Below are 17,040 nucleotides of genomic sequence, written 5' to 3' on the forward strand. Positions count from 1 at the left end.
AACATTTTTATTAATGCACAAATCTGGAATTTTGATTACGATGGACATATATAGTATGTACTCGCGTTTTGTTTATTCATGCATTTATTTACTATCGTTTATCTATCTAGGCTAATTAAAAAACAACAACAACAACAACAAAAAAACATGTTTACAAGAAATATGTTATCTGTGCAACTTTTACTGATTTATTTGGCTTCTTCACCTTTGTTGTTGCATTAACGCTCCGCTTTGTTTTTGTTTTTTTTTCTTTTTTTTTGTTTCTTTCATGCAACTCCACATTTGACTGGCTGCAACTTTATTGTCCCCTCAACGGCCGACAACGATGAACAACGGTCTGACGTTACTGTCTTTGAAATGGCGTTGATGCTGTTTAATACGCCGTTATTTGTAGTTCTTGAGCTCGTTTAGGTCGCTTCAGGTTTCAGTTGTCTCGTCCAGTGTGCACTCCTGGACCAGGCCTTTCCTTTTTGGGCTTAACAGAGTTGATAAACAAAAAAAATGTGGTAAAGCAAATTGTTTATTAATTGACGTTGCATAATAAGGCCTCAGCCGCCACCGGGCTCGCGTAGGGATTACAGCGGCTTTTCGATGCTTGGCCCTGCCGCGGCGACATTCCGGTGAGTTTGCTCGCGTGAAATGTCAGTTTGGGCGCGTCCTTTGGCTGAAATTATCCTGCTGTGTTAGATTTATTTAAACGTCTCGTTGAAGCTCGGAAACTGAAATAATTGCACGAACTGTTGTACGAGTTAACTTGCTTGCAAATATTTCGATTCTCCAGCTAGCACGTCGTCGGCTAACGCGGCTAACGCCCGCTCGCTAGCTAAACGCGTCTCCGCTAAACAACATCCAAAGCGTGTTTACAAACAAGAGTTACGACTGCAAGTTTGCAAACGTTACTGTTAATAGCAGAAGCAAAAAAAAATATTTACACTTTATCAAGTCTGCGAAGGGCGCGATATTGCTGTCCTTCTCTCAGAATTTATTTTTGAAATATATTAAATTAAACAAAAAGATTAAAAAAAAAAAAAAAAAAAATGTCTTGCCACCAAAACATTATGTTTACAAGTTTGGTTGTCAACAAGTTGACTGAACTTGCTTCTTGCAGGGATAGTTACTTTTAGGGTATAACGTGGTCAAGTTTTAAATCATTTAACTTATCAGCATGCAGTGCGGTCGCACTGTTGTCATCGTGTCTTATGGCCAGCGACTAAATCACGTTGTCTTCTGTGTTCTGCAGGTTCTCGAGTGAATCCCAGCGGACATGTGGGATCTGGAAGTGAAGTGACTGATTCAGAGTTTAGTGCCACAGTAACATTACCAATAATTAAATAAGCATTCAGTATATAGTCTCTCCCATCGGAATTAGATTTGTACTGATTTTACGGTGATAGCTTCTTGTTGTCCTCACACACACACACACACACACACACACTCTGAATATGGCATCAGTGCCGGTATACTGCTTGTGTCGCCTGCCATACGATGTGACACGCTTTATGATCGAGTGTGACATTTGTCAAGACTGGTTCCATGGAAGGTAGGATACTAGATTTCACATTTTGGTGATCATACTGTGCTGCGAGATTCACATATGTTGTGGCATTTATACATCTGCTATCTTTATTGTCTGATTCCTGTGTGTATAGTGACTGATCATACTCCATTCAACTCTCCACTTTGCACATTCTTTGTCTGATATAAGTACGTTTTTGTTTAGCTGTGTTGGAGTAGAAGAGGACAAAGCAGCTGAGATTGACCTGTATCACTGCCCTAACTGTCAGGTCACCCATGGGCCTTCTGTCAGTAAGTTACCATTTCTTATTGATACCTCTCTGAGGTGATTATCTTGTTATTGGTTTACTTTTTTCTAAGACTGCTGCAGTTGATAAAACATTTTCTGTCTCCTTGTTCTCAGTGCGCAAACGCCGTGGAGGCAATAAGCAGACAGATGGAGGTGCCGGTGGAGGAAGAGATCCAAGTCGGCCTGTTAAGACTGGCAGTTCACAGTTTGTTAGGGAGCTACGGAGCCGCACCTTCCCAAAGTTAGTCTCGCCAACAGTCCTGCAAAGGCAAAAGTTTATTATTCACAGGTTTTAAGATAGAAAGTTGATTTCTAGTCAAGGATGCAGTGGTTTTAGTGCACATCACACTCTGATTTAACAACTAAAAGTGAGGTACTTTCATACATAAGGTACTTTGTTGCACTGTTACTGCATCTGCGATTGAGTTGCATTCTACTTGTGTTGATCTTGTGTTGATATTGCTCTACTTAGCCCATGTGTAGTTTTTTTGCTCAGCATTCTGCAGCAGCTTTTGCTACTTGGTTGAGAATATGCCTTACTGTCATAAAATCATGAAGCATTCTCTTCATTATCATGATTTTCTTCTTCTGAGTCACAACATGTGCATATATCTGTCTGTCTTACTATGACAGTGCGGATGAAGTCTTGTTGAAGCCATCAGGCGCCCAGCTGACAGTTGAGTTTCTGGAGGAGCATTCATTCAGTGTTCCTGTCATGGTGCTGAGGCGGGATGGCCTAGGCATGACCCTTCCTCCATCATCATTCAGCGTCAGTGATGTAGAGCACTACATCGGTAAAGTTTTGATACATTTACCACTGAATTTTGATATATATCTCCGTAGTGTTCTCAAATATTTTTAGGGTAAATGTTATCGAAAAATTAAAATCAGTTTCCTTTGTTGTGTCGGACATAGTATCTAAATTATCTGCACTTTTCTAAACCCTTAATTTGGTTTCAATTGCAGGTGCAGATAAAGAGATTGACGTGATTGATGTGTCTCGCCAATGTGATCTGAAGATGCGTCTGGGAGACTTTGTTGAATACTACAACAGCCCCAACAGAGACAGAGTGCTCAATGTCATTAGCCTGGAGTTCTCTGAGACCAGGTATACTAAAAATGTAATTGGATAGAATAATGAAGTGAAACTGCGTCGTTATGGATGTAATGTGTAGAAGACTAAACTCAAGTGTTCAACCTGTCTCTCAAGGCTCTCGAACTTGGTGGAGACTCCCAAGATTGTGAGAAAACTGTCATGGGTGGAAAACCTGTGGCCTGAAGAGTCTGTTTTTGAACGGCCCAATGTGCAGAAGTACTGCCTAATGGGCGTGAAGGATAGCTACACAGACTTCCACATCGACTTTGGAGGCACTTCGGTGTGGTACCATGTGCTGAGGGTGAGAGGAACGATATTTTCAGTCATGTTTAGCAAGTTTGAATTCAGTGTCAGTTTTCCTGTTTTTCTAAATGAAATGGTTTTTATTCTAAAAGCTTCTCTCTCTGTTTATTTAGGGTGAGAAAATCTTCTACCTAATATCCCCCACCACCGCCAACCTGGCACTTTTTGAGCGGTGGAGTTCCTCGTCGAGCCAGAATGAGATGTTCTTCGGGGACCAGGTTGATATGTGTTACAAGTGTTCTGTCAAACAAGGAAACACCCTGTTCATACCAACAGGTAAACTGTACTTTGATTTTGATACTTTTGTCAAAAAAAAAAAAAAAAAAAAAAAAAAAAAACGGTTTTAGAAAAGATGTGACAGTCAAACAGTCTGGGAATACAACAACATCGAACCAGTTAAGTTTTGAAAATGCAAAACTGATGTATTCACACCAGGAGTTTTAGTTTCTCCACATAAAAAAAAATGGGCAACTCTCTCCTTCTACTGGACATGCACAAGAACACACAAGCAAGCCAACCATAGAAAGCCACTGAAGAAGAAACACTATACTACTTTTGTTTCTGTGGTGGATTTATCACATTTCGAACACATTGTTAATTGCAAATATATTACAACCATGTCAGTGAGGGACATTTTTTAGTTATGGCTCCATCACAGAACAAGCAGAAGGTTATTCTGTTTCCTCTTCATGTTTAATTTAAGAAAACAGTGAGAGGCTACAATATGTTTTGTCAGCAATTACAACAGTATTTCTCCACACATTTTCCGTATACACACTGCAATGCCGTGCCATTTTCAGATTAAATCTCTCCCAAGCCCGTTTTGGAATAGCTACGTTTTAGTTTGGACAGATGGCCCAATTGGAGGGGAAAAGACCTGTTTACAAATTTACCCGGCTCAATGCTGACATGGTCTGAAACAAACGATGTTTACACTTTTATTGTTTGTTTGTCTTCCAGGGTGGATTCATGCTGTGCTGACTCCAGTTGACTGCCTGGCCTTTGGAGGAAACTTCTTGCATAGTCTCAACATTGACATGCAGCTGCGGTTAGTTTTCTCAGGACTGTTTATGTGATCTTAATTGGATATTATTGTATCCCTTTTTGACTGAAATGTTCTCGTAAGGTGATTGATATTAAAACGGCACATGACTTTCACACCAGCCAATAAAAACAAGACAAAGTGACAATGAAATGAATATAAACAGTTTTTATTGAATGCTTACAGGCGCTGACATACTACCAGGTGCATTTTACAAGCAAACTATTATTATATAATTAATTTATGTTTTACATATTAAAGTAGTATATTTGTTCTCTCGATGTTGGTGGCGCTCCGTATTAATATATGGCCACTGGTTGAAACTCAACCATGAATGTTTTAAAGAAACTTAGAGTCGCTGCAGTTCCTTTCTTTTTGTTCCCAGGGCCTCCAGTTCTTTGGAAGCTGTTCACCTCCACAGAGGTAATCCTTTGTGATGATAACCAATTCATGTCTGACTTTTCTTGTGTTTTGGTATCATTTTAGGGCATATGAAATAGAGAAGAGATTAAGCACTGCAGACTTGTTTAGATTTCCCAACTTTGAGACTGTGTGCTGGTATGTTGGGAAGCACCTTCTTGATACCTTCAGAGGTGAGGGATTTCAATGAATTTTATATTGTTCATATTGGGTTTTCATGGAACCTTTTTTAGTCACCTGTGTTTACTGTAAATTGTGCTATTCTTTATCCTTGTGTTATGCTGTCTAACAGGTTTAAGAGAAAACCGCAGACACCCTGCCACTTATCTGGTTCATGGAGCAAAGGCCCTGAACAATGCCTTCCGCAGCTGGACCCGTAAAGAGGTCAAATCTTACTCCTTTACTTTGTCTTGGGATAAAATTGTTGTCCTCTCTTCACTCTCTATTTCATGACTTGGTTTATTTCCTTTTCTAGCCAGCTGTGACAATAATGTGCAGGAGTTAGTTTGAGTTTAAACCAGGCACTATTCAAACCTACAATTACCATTTTGAGAAAACATTTGATTTGCTAATACTGCTCGTGTCTGTCAATCAAATATGAATCTACTGCCAACCATTAGTAAGCTTAACCTAGTGCAGAGTATGAAAACCGGGAGGAACAACTAGCCTGACTGTCACATAGCATTTAAAAACTGCCTACCAGCACCTCTGATGACAACTATTTAGTTTGTTTATTCATTATACAAATGACATGCTATGGTTTCACAGGGTATTTGTGTCTTGGCTCTGAGCAGTTGCCAGGTAACCAACAGAGACTTCAGGAAGTTCCTGGTTACTACCAGGAAATAGTGCAGCATGTGTACCTCCGTGTCAAAAAGAATTGTCATGCACTGCAGTTTTTGTACCAATATAACAATTGTAGTAGTAGGTAGGGTACGAGTAGTTTAGTAGAGGTGCTGGTAGGTGGACTTTTTTTTACCATGGTAGCTGTTGCCCCGTTTCCAGTCTCTATGCTAAGCTAAGCTAACCAGCTGCTGGCTGTAGCTTCATAAATGACAGAGCGTATTTATCAATATGTTAAATTATTCCGTTAAATGTGTTGTATTATGTATGTCATAATATTAGTAGTAATAATAATAATAATAATAGTAACTTAATAATGACATAGTATGAGTTGTAACTTTGCGAAATATTTGTCAGACAATTAATAGTTATCTCTCTACACTCAGGCTTTAGCAGACCATGAGGCAGAGATACCAGAAACCATCAATACTCAGACACTAGTGAAGGACCTGGCCAAGGAAATTCGTCTGGTTGAGGTAAAGACTTGAATCACAAAAGAAAAAATGGTTTTAGGCTTGAATTTTAGTCTTTGTTGTAATTATTCAAATGTTTATGTAAAAATATTTACTTTTCCAACTTATTTTCTGTTTAACTGACTAAATGATGCTCTCTTTTGTCAGGACATCTTTCAGCAAAACATTGGCCGCTCTGGACCTCAGTTTCCTGGTTCACCACTGTCCAAAGCTCCCCTGACCACCTCTCAGAATTCAGGACGCCCCCCTGGAAAAAAGAAAGCACCTAAGCCCAAGGAGGTGATAGGGGGTCTTGGGCCCCCAGGAACCAAAAAGAAGAATCAGAAGGGGCTGCTGAAGGCAGAAGCAGGAGAACTTGACCTCATTGAGATCCATACCAAACATACACTCAAGAAATTTCAACCTGGCAAGTCCAAACACAAGAACAAGGTACAAGGTTGCAGACATTTGTGTTGAAAATGGGAACGTTAGTCACCACTTTCTGTGTCTAAATGTTTCATCCTCCTTTCTGTCCTCACAGTTGGAGTTGCCATTAGAGGAGTTTGAAGGGAAGCTAAATAAAAGCAAACTGAAACTTGTGCTGACTAATGGAAAAATCCAAGGGTAAGCTTTGCATCCATTTGGACTGTTCATGTTACTTTTTTGATCTGATGGTCCTGCCAAAGGTTGGTTGTCTTTTTTTACCTGCTGTTTCTCTGGCTTTAGTAAGAAGCACGGCAGCAGTAATGGTGCAGGACGAGCTGGAAACTACAAACATCTTGTCACGGAGGGATCCAGTCTGTCTGACTTGGAATCAGAAGATGAGTTGCAGATTGACGAGACTCCTCCTCCACGACGTAAGCCTGCTGGACCGGGCAAGAAAAAGAAACTAAGCGGTAAGAATTCTACATTTTACAAGAGTATTATGAATGCTTGGATGAATGTAGTAGCCCTTGTCTGGACATCAATTTATTTACCCTCCCAGCAAAGTCTGGTATACATCAGTATAGCTGCTTGAACACCTTGAGTGACCGCTAAATGTAGTAACTAATATAGTTCAGTATTGTGGTTTTAAGTCCACTTTGCTACTGTAAACTAACACTGTTATGCTTTCAGGTCTTCCCAGGAAGCTGCCCAGAGCCAAGCCCTGTTCTGACCCTAATCGCATCAGGGAGCCAGGAGAGGTAGACTTTGACATTGAGGTGAGATTATTATGGATATACCAATGGCTTCCAGTTTAGCTTTATTATTATTATTTATATTATTACTACGGCATTTCTCCAACAGTAACAATGGTGTGTTTGTGCTTGTGACTTCAGGAGGACTACACCACTGATGAAGAGGCACTGGCCGCCCACGGAGTGAAGGGTGGTGCGGGGGGCATTCTGGATTTATTGAAGGCCAGCAAGCAAGTGGCAGGCTTGGACTCTGCAACACTCAGGTCAGATTGCCTTAATCACCAGTGATGCTTATACCTGGTGCTATTGTAAATTATATATATTTAAATAGGTATGTTTAATTGGATTTTTATGGTGTTTGAAGTGATGTATCTGAAACACACTTCCTGATCTTTGGATACCAGTGATGAGAAGGAAAGTTTAGAGTTGGGAGAAAATGGCTCACTGTGTTGGTGCAAGAATCTCATAACCTTTGAAACCTTCATATTTCACATATTTCCAGCGGCTCTCACTCTCTGCTGTGTTTAAGTCTGTTTATTTTTGAGATGATAATTGACTGCTAAACTCTGTCATTTTCTCAGTGAGGAAGCTCCAGCCTCTCCCAGTACTCGTGATGCCATCCAGGGTATGCTCTCCATGGCCAACCCCCCTTCATCGTCCTCCTCCTCCTCCTCCTCCTCATCACCCCTGTCTATCTCTGGAGGCCTGACAGAAGGATTAGGAGTTGTCAAAGAGAAGGGTGGCAGGGCTGTGTGGGTGACTGGAGGGGTCAAAAAGACCGCACATCCCGAGAAGAAACCTGTCATCCAGCGGCCAGGAAAACGGCCAATTAAACGGCCGGCTCGTCACCTTAGTGACGAGGAAAGTCCAGATGAGCAAGAGACGCTGGGAACTTGTTTTAAAGATTCAGACTATGGTGAGCAGTAAAAGATCTGTCATCCGTCATCATGTTAGTCAAAGCATGAAAGTTTATTGCTTTTATTGTTCAAGGCAAAGCATAAGTATGATAATCATTTTTTTTTAGTTTACCCATCCTTGGAGTCTGATGAAGAAGATCATGCAAACAAGACTAAAATGAAGCGGAAGAAAAACTGGGATGATACACCTTGGAGCCCAAAAGGTACCTGGCTTAAACATATCAGCAAGACAGATAAGTCTGTGTTTAACTTTTTGATGGTTGATTTTTCAATAAGTTATTTTCTTTTACAGCCAGGGTGATGCCCACCCTTCCCAAACAGGAGCGACCTGCCAGGGAAGGGGCCAGAGTCGCCTCTGTCGAAACTGGCCTTGCAGCAGCTGCTGCCAAGCTGGCACAACAAGTGAGTTGGGAAACAAAGCATGTTGGTCTTAAAGGTATGTGCACATTAATCATGTGGAGTAAAAAAAAGATAAAGATTCCTGTTTCTTTTTTTGGGTTCTGATTCAGGAGCAGCAAAAGCCAGCTAAAAGGAAGTACACCAAAAAGCAGCGTCCACCTGTTCCTGTAGTCAGTCCTCCCCCCGTTCAGACTGAGCCAGCCCCTCCCTCCCCAACACCTGCTCCAGAGTCTGTAGCAGACTCCAGCCCAGACAGGAGGATGGATTATTACTCTGCCAGTCTGTTGGACCATGAATACACGGCAGGACCAGGACCTTTTGGCCCTGGAGGCCCGAGAGGCAGCGGAGCCATGGCTCCTGGTGTATTTCTCACTTCTCGAAGACCTTCCCTGTCTCCGCAGAATAGCAGTTCTCATCCTGGTACATCCCCTGCAGGTTTAGCCAGCCAAGGCACAACAGGAGTTGGTCAAGGTAAGCATAAAGTTGAATATACTTAAATATTGACAGTATAATATTGTCTGTCTGTGACAGTGTAATTCTCATTCTTCCTTTTTATTTTATTTTAGGGAAACGTCCAAAGAAAGGACTTGCAACTGCAAAACAGAGACTTGGGAAAATTCTGAAAATTCACCGCAATGGCAAACTTCTCTTGTGAAAGATTTTGGGAACGTCGCTGAAGACTTGGTTAGAATGAAGCAAAGACCTTTGTGAAGTAGGTCTGAAGGAAATAGACATAGTGATCTATATTTTGTACTCTAGATAAATTTGTTTACTGTTTTCACTTGTTATCGAACCTCACTCTTGTCCTCCACCAATCACTCTGCCCAGTTCCAGTTACCCATATCTGCATGATGGAATTTTCAGAGACATATCTGTGACTAAAATGTGTTATGTGATTGATTCCCACTGAATGTGTCAAATGACTCTTTAATTATCACATATTTTGGCAATACAAAATTGTGCAACAATTTCCAAAATTACAGGTAGACCTTTATTTAACATGATAAATTGACAAATGGGCTATTACAAGCTATTCTTGGGGGTTGTATTTCTGCAAAGACATCGTACATGCCCATCATACATTTCTAAAAGGGAAAGAAAACAAAAAAAATGTTTGGTCAGGTAAAATGTTGTTTGTAATAACCCCTATTCCCACAAAGACACACATGTGCAAACACTGACACACAAACACACACACGCAGTCTTGCAGTTGTAGTATTGTATTTAGCTGTCTTTTTACCTCATTTTTACCTCATAAAACACATTATTGTGTGGTATGATGATTACAGGACACCAATCTTTACCACAAAAAGCAGTTGTGCAAAAATCCAGACTATGCACAGTCAAATGTTGAAATTTGTCCCTGTTGTTCCTCCATATACTGTAGCTCTATATGGAAAGTGCTTAACTAATGCCAAGACTACCACCATACAATTCTATTTATTCTTTTCATACTTATTTAACAAGGAAGCTTATGCCATCTCTTAGCCTACTTTAATATAGTATGTTTTTACCACCTCATTTTCTTATTAATTATTTTCAACCACTTAACATCTGTACAAAAATACTATCCATTACTTTGTTAAAATATTTTACAGTTTTAAATTGTCATTGTAAATATTTGTAATATTTGTAAGTTATATAGCTACGTTGGAAAAGCAGAAAAATATTATGGGATAAAGAGACTAGTTTCCTGCATGTTGCCATAGTTTGCACCCCAAGTGTTGGCAGCGTTCTTGGGTCAGATGTAGAGATGTGCTTTCTTTCTACAGAATGTACAAGTAACAAAATGTTGGCAGAGGTGTAGATTCAACTGTGTGAAAACATTGTGAAGGTGCAGGATGTGAACTGATATGTACATATGTGTTGTAATTTAAGTTCTTTTATAGTTCAAAAACTTTCAAATCTTTCGTAACATACCTTGTACATGATACGTTGCTGTATTTGGAAAATATCTGAAATAGTTCTTTTTTATATTTGTATGCATTAACTGTCATGCTAAGTTCATGTTGTCTTGTTAGTGTAATATTGGAAGTGTGCTGGAAAATGCCCTCGTTAAATTTCATCCATTTAGTTTTATATTAATTATTGTTGATATTCACTCTTGTGTTGGTGTGTACTGTGTGTTTTAAACATGATGTGTTTAAATACGACCTGGAAAAGATAAAATATACCTTGGGCAAAATTTCTTTTTTCATTGAATTTATTTGAGGACCACCGAATCACCAAGTTTGATTTGCGAGCAAGATAAATGGTTTTCTGTTTAATACAGTCTACTAGAAAACTCAGTTTGTATAACATTCACAAAGGTGGGATTTTGGCAATTTTCTGGATTTCACAAACAAGGAATATTGTGTTGTATTTAACACATCTACACTAGAATTGCATTGCTTGTATTAGAAACGAGACGGTAATAGATATTACTTTTGAATGACAAGTCGTGACTGCAGATTTTCTCAGGGTCTTTTTTGTTGTACGAATTTCTGTATTATTTTTACATCTAAACATTATTCCATTGCTCAATTTTAAAAGCGACTTCCCCGTTCAAGTAGGGGTTAGATGCATTTGTTATATAAATGCCCAGTCTTCATTTCCTAATTGTCAGTGAGTTTGAATACGCTTTCATATTAAACTCTATTTTTCATAAAGCCTGGAGAATTCTGCTGTGCTTTCATGTGCACATTTAATTACAACGTTGAGACTGTAAATACCAATTAGGAAGTGTGTAAATATGTGTCACCAGAAACTGAATTTGATTGATTTATATTTGAATGTGAATTGTCCAACTTGAAAAATTGCAGTAAGAAACTTAATCTGAGGAGAAAAAAACTGAAATTAGATTAATCAGTTTTAAACAGAATTTCAGTAAACTTGAAACTTCATGGAAAGTTCAACTCTTCCACATTCTGTTCTCACAATTGAAATTCCAAAAATTCAATTTCAGTTTGTGCCTCATACATCCTGTCTTTGAGGAATTCTTCAGCTAATCACCACCAAGTGTAGCCCTGAAGGAAAACTTCTCCCGTGTGCCCTACTGTTTGTGTTTTTGACCATTTCCTTCACTACCACTGATCCGCATCAGCGCTGACATCGAAAGTGGCTGATGGCACGCCACTAGTGGTGCAGCGGCATGTGCTGATCCCACAGTTCAATGCAAAATGCTTAATTATTTTTATGTTATGAACTGTCCTCTAGCATTCATGCACCTGATCCTTTTGATCTATTACAAAGACGTGAAAGCCATGTTGTATGTAAATGAGAAATTGTTTAACTAAAGGAATATTATTTTTTTAAAAAGAGGATACTCTCTATTCTTACTTAACGTTCTCATATGCACTTCCGGAGGCATAAAACACAAACAATTGTGAATGAACATTGGTTGAAGATGAATATTTAAGGTTATTGCAGTGATCATTATAAACGTACAACTTTACCGTGGTAAGAATATACAATTAATTGTTATTATGATCATTATTTTTATTTGATACAGTTGTTTTTGAGCACCAAAGAGTTAAGCATTTTGCAGTGAACAGTGAAAAGTAATACTGTAATACAAATAACAGCAGCACAAAAAAATGGCCACTGAAGGGATTGACATATACCACTTCAACCATTAGTGGCATAACATCAGAAACTTTTTGATCTCAATAGTGGTGTGGCTGTGGATCAAAAGGATCTAGCCTAGGATATGCAGTAAAAGTTTCCCTTTAGAGCTACACAAAGTTCTTTTTTTGGTCAAACTATGCTATTGCTCAAATACTGGAATATGTGAGAAACAAACAAATGGAATTTTACAAAGTGAATTTGAATTGAGAGAAATGAAGATGGAAGCAGGCCTATACAGAGAGTTGAACTGTCCGTGTGACTCATTCAGTTTCAGAGCAAATTAATTCAATTTCATAATATTACATTCACTTTCAAACTATATTCAGCTTGAAATGATTGTCTCTCGAGTCAGTTTTTCAATGCAACGACTCAGTTGAGCAATTAAAATAAAAAATAAAAAAATACATGATACAATCCGTCCCCTCTAAATATATAAACATAAATAATCCAATTTATATTTCTATTGCCACATATTTCTTCACATAGCCCTCTTCCAAACGAAAACACACTAACATTGCTCTTTTTTTTGTTTTTTTTTGTTGCAACAATTACAAGGGAGTGCCCCGGGTAAACGAAGGGAGCAGGTATTCTCGCGAGATCCGAACTGCCCTACGACTCGCTAGTGCAAGATGGAGAAGCGAATGTAACACGCATTCGAGGTAGGCAGAAACACTTCTTCCACACTATCGACATGGGGCTTTTAAGCGAACCGGCGGCAGAGGTTTCTCTTCCCTAACAAACTATTATCGACGACTCGCCCCCCTCGCCTCCCCTCCCCACCCCCTCGTCGCGGGATCCGAGACCGCAACACGTTTGTGTTTTTAAGGGTAACGTACAGGTCTTCTGCAGTGTAAAACCGCCATTTTTAATTTAGCCATGATCCCACGGATGGAGCATTGTGCGGAGCTCGCGATGCTAGCTAGGTTAGCTCGCGCGAAACCCCCCCCCCCCCCCTCTCCTCCTCCCCAACACACACACACACACACACACACGCTCATGTTCACTTGTGTATGGGTATGTGTGCGGATCTCTAATACCAAGGACCTGTCCTCGTTGACTGGTTCCTTCCTCTCCCCGGAGATCTCGTATGCGGTGAGAGTAGAAACGTGTCCGGTCTCGGACGTTGACTTCCCGCTCCGCTGATCCGCTTCAAACGTTTTAACCGTTAAAAACGGAATTCAAAGTCGCGTTAGCCTCGAGCTGCTAGCCAACCCGAAGCTAACGTCACCGCAACCGGCTACTAACTTTGCTAACGTTAGCACGGCCGCGCACGCTCAACTGCGTAGAGAGAGAGAGAGAAGAGAGAGAGAGGGGGGGTTTGTCTTAACTTCGACAACACTGGCAGATAATTACGAGCTAATTAAACCGGGGTTTTTTGTTGTTGTTGTTGTTGTTTTTGGTAACTAACCCCTAACCCCTAACCTTGGGGAGTGATACACGAGTATGGGAATGTAGCGGCGCGACTCCCAACCGAGCGGCGTCTTCCAGCCATTAGTGGAGGATGTTTGACGGTCTCGGTCCGTCACAGCTCATGTGGACGTGCAGCGGTGATATTCTCCGTCATATCTTGGATTTGTTTTTTGTACAATTAGTTGGCGTTTGCGAGTCTTTAAAAGCATTATAATGTTAAATTAAGCGGAGTGTTTTGTGTTATCTGTCAGCATCCCGTCGGCTCCTCGTCATCCTGTCAATCAGGGATGCGATGACATGATGGCGAACAGGGGAAGTGGACTTGTAGTCGAGAGTGATGATTACTTTTTTTATTTTTATTATTATTATTGTTTATGTATTCTTTGTTATTCTGTAACAAAACTACGGCTGGGAGTTTTATCAATTCAAGCCGGGACAATAAAGTAACAGCCATCAACAGTGGGCCACATTTAAAAACAGCTAAAAAAAAAAAGTGGACATATGTCTGGAAATGTTTTTGATTTAAGTTACTTGCAATCCCATAAATGTTGTGATATGTTAATTACAAGGATTTAAGTAGCGTCTATTTAAATAAGGATTGTCTTGACATCCGGAGCACGTTTTGAATTTGATGGGGTAGTTGACCTAACAAAAGCTTCGTGGTGGACAAATCACTTAAAGTTCTTATTTAAAATGTTTAATCGGGATGAGTTACTCGTCCCTGCCTTTTACAAAAGAATGAATTGCACCATAAGTATATACCTACCCATAATAAGTTAGCCTGATCTTTACCTTTTGTTAAATATAATAGATGTAACTCTGTCAGCGAGGGTGGTACCAGTAAACTAGCTGCTTGGATTTATGTTTGCTCTGCTATCCATAATGTTTGTTGTCTGTTCAATATTTTCAGACTGTTTACAGAAACTGCGTCGTGAACCAGGGATGAGAATGTTGGAGCTATTGAACCAAAGCAGTTTCTGGTAGGTAATGCTAAACTATTTTCTACATTGACTCAAACTGCTCTGGTGATACACATTAATAAAGGATACTCTTATTTGCCAGCTATATGCCGCTATTATGATCCGGAGTTCACCACTCCTTCGAGTTAAAATCATGAACCACAATTAATAAACCATACTGAGGAGAAGAATATATTTCTGTCGGTGAAATGATGTATATCGGAAATATCTTGTTTAGCAACTCCAAATAGCTTAAGTTATTCTTATTTCTTAATAACATGAACGTTTCACCTCAAACAGTGTCACCTTATTCTTCTCTTTGCTGTGGTTTATCTACCCAATCAGATGGTTTTGGTGAGATTTACAGTGATGTCCATTTATCAGCTGAAGTTGATTCGCCTCAGTAAAGGAATATTTAGCGGCACTGGGTTTCTTCCCTTTCATAGCTGCCACACATTACTTTGGGAAAAGTTGCAAACCCTCACAGGCGGTCCAGTATGATCTTTTTTTTAAGGTTTTGTTTGATAGCTTACAATGATACTATTTTCTCTTTTTTTTTTTTTCTTAAACATTCTAGCAGTTATCCATCCAATTTGCTTATGTTAAAGAGCTGTGACCAAATACAGTTTTATAATAATCTGCAAATATATAACACATTGTCTGTAAAATATCAGCTCATATTGCAGCATCTTTAAAAAAAAAAAATATAAATACAAAAACATGAATATCATTTGTTATGATTATCCAGAGATTTTGTTAAGAGTTTCATGAAGTGACTTCCCACTTGTCTTGGGAACACAAGAATCTGAATTTTCATACAAGTGAATGCAGGAATTAAATAAATGGCAAAACTTAAATATTGATCAAAGAAATACCTGTCGTTTAAAGTTAGGAGATCTGCTATAAGAGAGCTGTCGGACAGATAACCCTGTGCACAAAATGTTTGACAAAGGGAAACATCCTGTATTTTTTATTCCGCCTCTGAGTTTCATTGAATCAAGAAAATTCAGCAAATCTCACCAAAATTACCAAGTTTGGTACACACTGTAGTTTGGGGGTAATCAGGCACTTGCAGTGAGTTCTTGTCTCTGGGTGTGTTAGCGCTTAAGATTTCAATCAAGCACCTGCTCACTTATTGAGATAGGTGAAGTTGGCCTGGCACATATAATGTAAATGTGGCTAACCTAAAAATAAATAAATAAAATAACTTCTGAATATAAACAGCTCATCACCAGAGACATTTAGTCAGCTTGAATAACAGCCAGGATGCTGAATGCCTCTGAGCTTCTTTTTTTTTTTTTAATTATTATCTGTTTTAGCCTTAACATGCTCTCCAGTTCAGTAAATATGCTCTTATATTGCGGTGCTTACTTTTTATTCATCAAACAGCTGCAACTGTCTAAAAGCTGTGTTTCACTACAAAGTAATTTTTGTTCCACTGTTACATATTCAGTAGAATATCTGTGACGCACAGCTAAAATACATACAAATATTGTTACTGCCCACCCCTGGTAGGTTTTTTAAATGAAAAATAATGTGAAGGACTATTTAGTCTTGCTCATTATTATTATTTCAGTGCTTTTGATCGTTTACTGTGGGTGTTGCCACATTTTTATTATTATTTTTTTAGACCTCTGCTGATCCTAAATGTTAAGGACCTGTATAAAACGCGAGGGGTGATGAGTTTCACGGAGGGCCATTGCCCCGTATTAGTACGCACCGCATCGATACAAACAACAGTGGCTACTCATTCCCAGTCGTCGCGTTATTCACTTTTGTGCACACTACCCGGAGTCATAATGACTGTGCCAACAGCTAGTGCCTGTGTGCTATGGAAACAGGCGCGGATACAATAATACACCGGACGGATGAAACACACTTCTTCTTTTTTTTTTTTTTTTTTTTTTTTTTTTTTAAATATATATATATTTCGGACTCGGCCGCCGGTACTCGGTTTGCCAGAAAGAAAAGCAAAAAAACAAACAAACAAAAAATAAAAACTCGCAGTGTCACGTTAGAGCAGCACGAGAATGATTCAGCGGGTTATTACGCGTTTCTGCCCGCTGCTCAACTAACGGCTGCTAAGCGTGCTAGCTAGCGCGTGCCGCGGCTGTTTAGCTGTTTGAAGCGGTGATTCCGAGCCGCGTGAAAGTAACGTTAAACCTTCCCAGGTATGTCTCTCTCTCACACACACACACACACACACACACCTCACCGCCGCGGGGCACCGGGTGCTGTTTACGGTTTCGTTTTTACTCGGGAGAGGGGGACGGCGCAAGGAGTAGGGAGTGCGGGCTTCTTTTGCGGCCTGTGCAGCCCCGACCTAAATTAGTCAAAAGAGTCAGGTCAGGACAGGGTGGTGAATCCGCCGGAGCAGGTTTGACAGCTGTGGCGCAAATGGTCCGAACTTCTCGGGTTTTTTTTTTTGGTGGTTGATTGCATTTTAAACGCTCGTCCCCGGTAACACGGAGGATTTGTTTGTGACTTGGTTGACTTTTATGGGGTTAGGCGAGTTGGTATTTGATGGGAGATCGTTTGCTAACGTTACCGGTAGCTCGCTGTTAGCTGGTCAGGGGTTAACATCATAACCGCAGCAAACGATGCCGATCGA

General features: G+C 39.8%; 2 protein-coding genes across 2 annotated transcripts in view; both read left to right on the top strand.

Moving 5' to 3' along the window:
* The first annotated feature begins 323 nt into the window (after window positions 1-323).
* Window positions 324-11,102, top strand: phf8 (PHD finger protein 8). Its single transcript, XM_069140490.1, has 22 exons — window positions 324-620; window positions 1,241-1,540; window positions 1,721-1,806; window positions 1,919-2,045; window positions 2,438-2,598; window positions 2,771-2,912; window positions 3,015-3,201; window positions 3,317-3,479; window positions 4,164-4,251; window positions 4,732-4,838; window positions 4,958-5,049; window positions 5,895-5,984; window positions 6,129-6,410; window positions 6,502-6,584; window positions 6,687-6,856; window positions 7,077-7,162; window positions 7,280-7,401; window positions 7,720-8,054; window positions 8,163-8,258; window positions 8,348-8,457; window positions 8,565-8,925; window positions 9,021-11,102. The coding sequence occupies exons 2-22, from the start codon at window positions 1,443-1,445 to the stop codon at window positions 9,107-9,109; spliced, it is 3,075 nt and encodes a 1,024-aa protein (XP_068996591.1). The 5' UTR covers window positions 324-620; window positions 1,241-1,442; the 3' UTR covers window positions 9,110-11,102.
* A 1,544-nt stretch (window positions 11,103-12,646) lies between these two features.
* Window positions 12,647-17,040, top strand: part of huwe1 (HECT, UBA and WWE domain containing E3 ubiquitin protein ligase 1) — a 42,857-nt gene continuing 38,463 nt past the window's right edge. Inside the window, exons 1-2 of the mRNA XM_069140935.1 lie at window positions 12,647-12,719; window positions 14,381-14,450. The gene's annotated coding sequence lies outside the window, so the exon portion shown is untranslated. The remainder of the gene's footprint in view (window positions 12,720-14,380; window positions 14,451-17,040) is intronic.

Source organism: Embiotoca jacksoni, unplaced genomic scaffold (assembly GCF_022577435.1).
Source record: "Embiotoca jacksoni isolate LCO1_2020_lvr unplaced genomic scaffold, fEmbJac1.0.p SCAF_9, whole genome shotgun sequence".
Taxonomy (NCBI): Eukaryota; Metazoa; Chordata; class Actinopteri; family Embiotocidae; genus Embiotoca; species Embiotoca jacksoni.

What these genes read in the sequence shown, in the direction of transcription:
- phf8 (XM_069140490.1), top strand. Translation starts at nt 1,443, where the DNA reads ATGGCATCAGTGCCGGTATACTGCTTGTGTCGCCTGCCATACGATGTG. An exon ending in AGTCCAAACACAAGAACAAG is followed by an intron (nt 6,411 to 6,501) that starts GTACAAGGTTGC and finishes CTGTCCTCACAG; the next exon opens with TTGGAGTTGCCATTAGAGGA. An exon ending in TTGGACTCTGCAACACTCAG is followed by an intron (nt 7,402 to 7,719) that starts GTCAGATTGCCT and finishes TCATTTTCTCAG; the next exon opens with TGAGGAAGCTCCAGCCTCTC.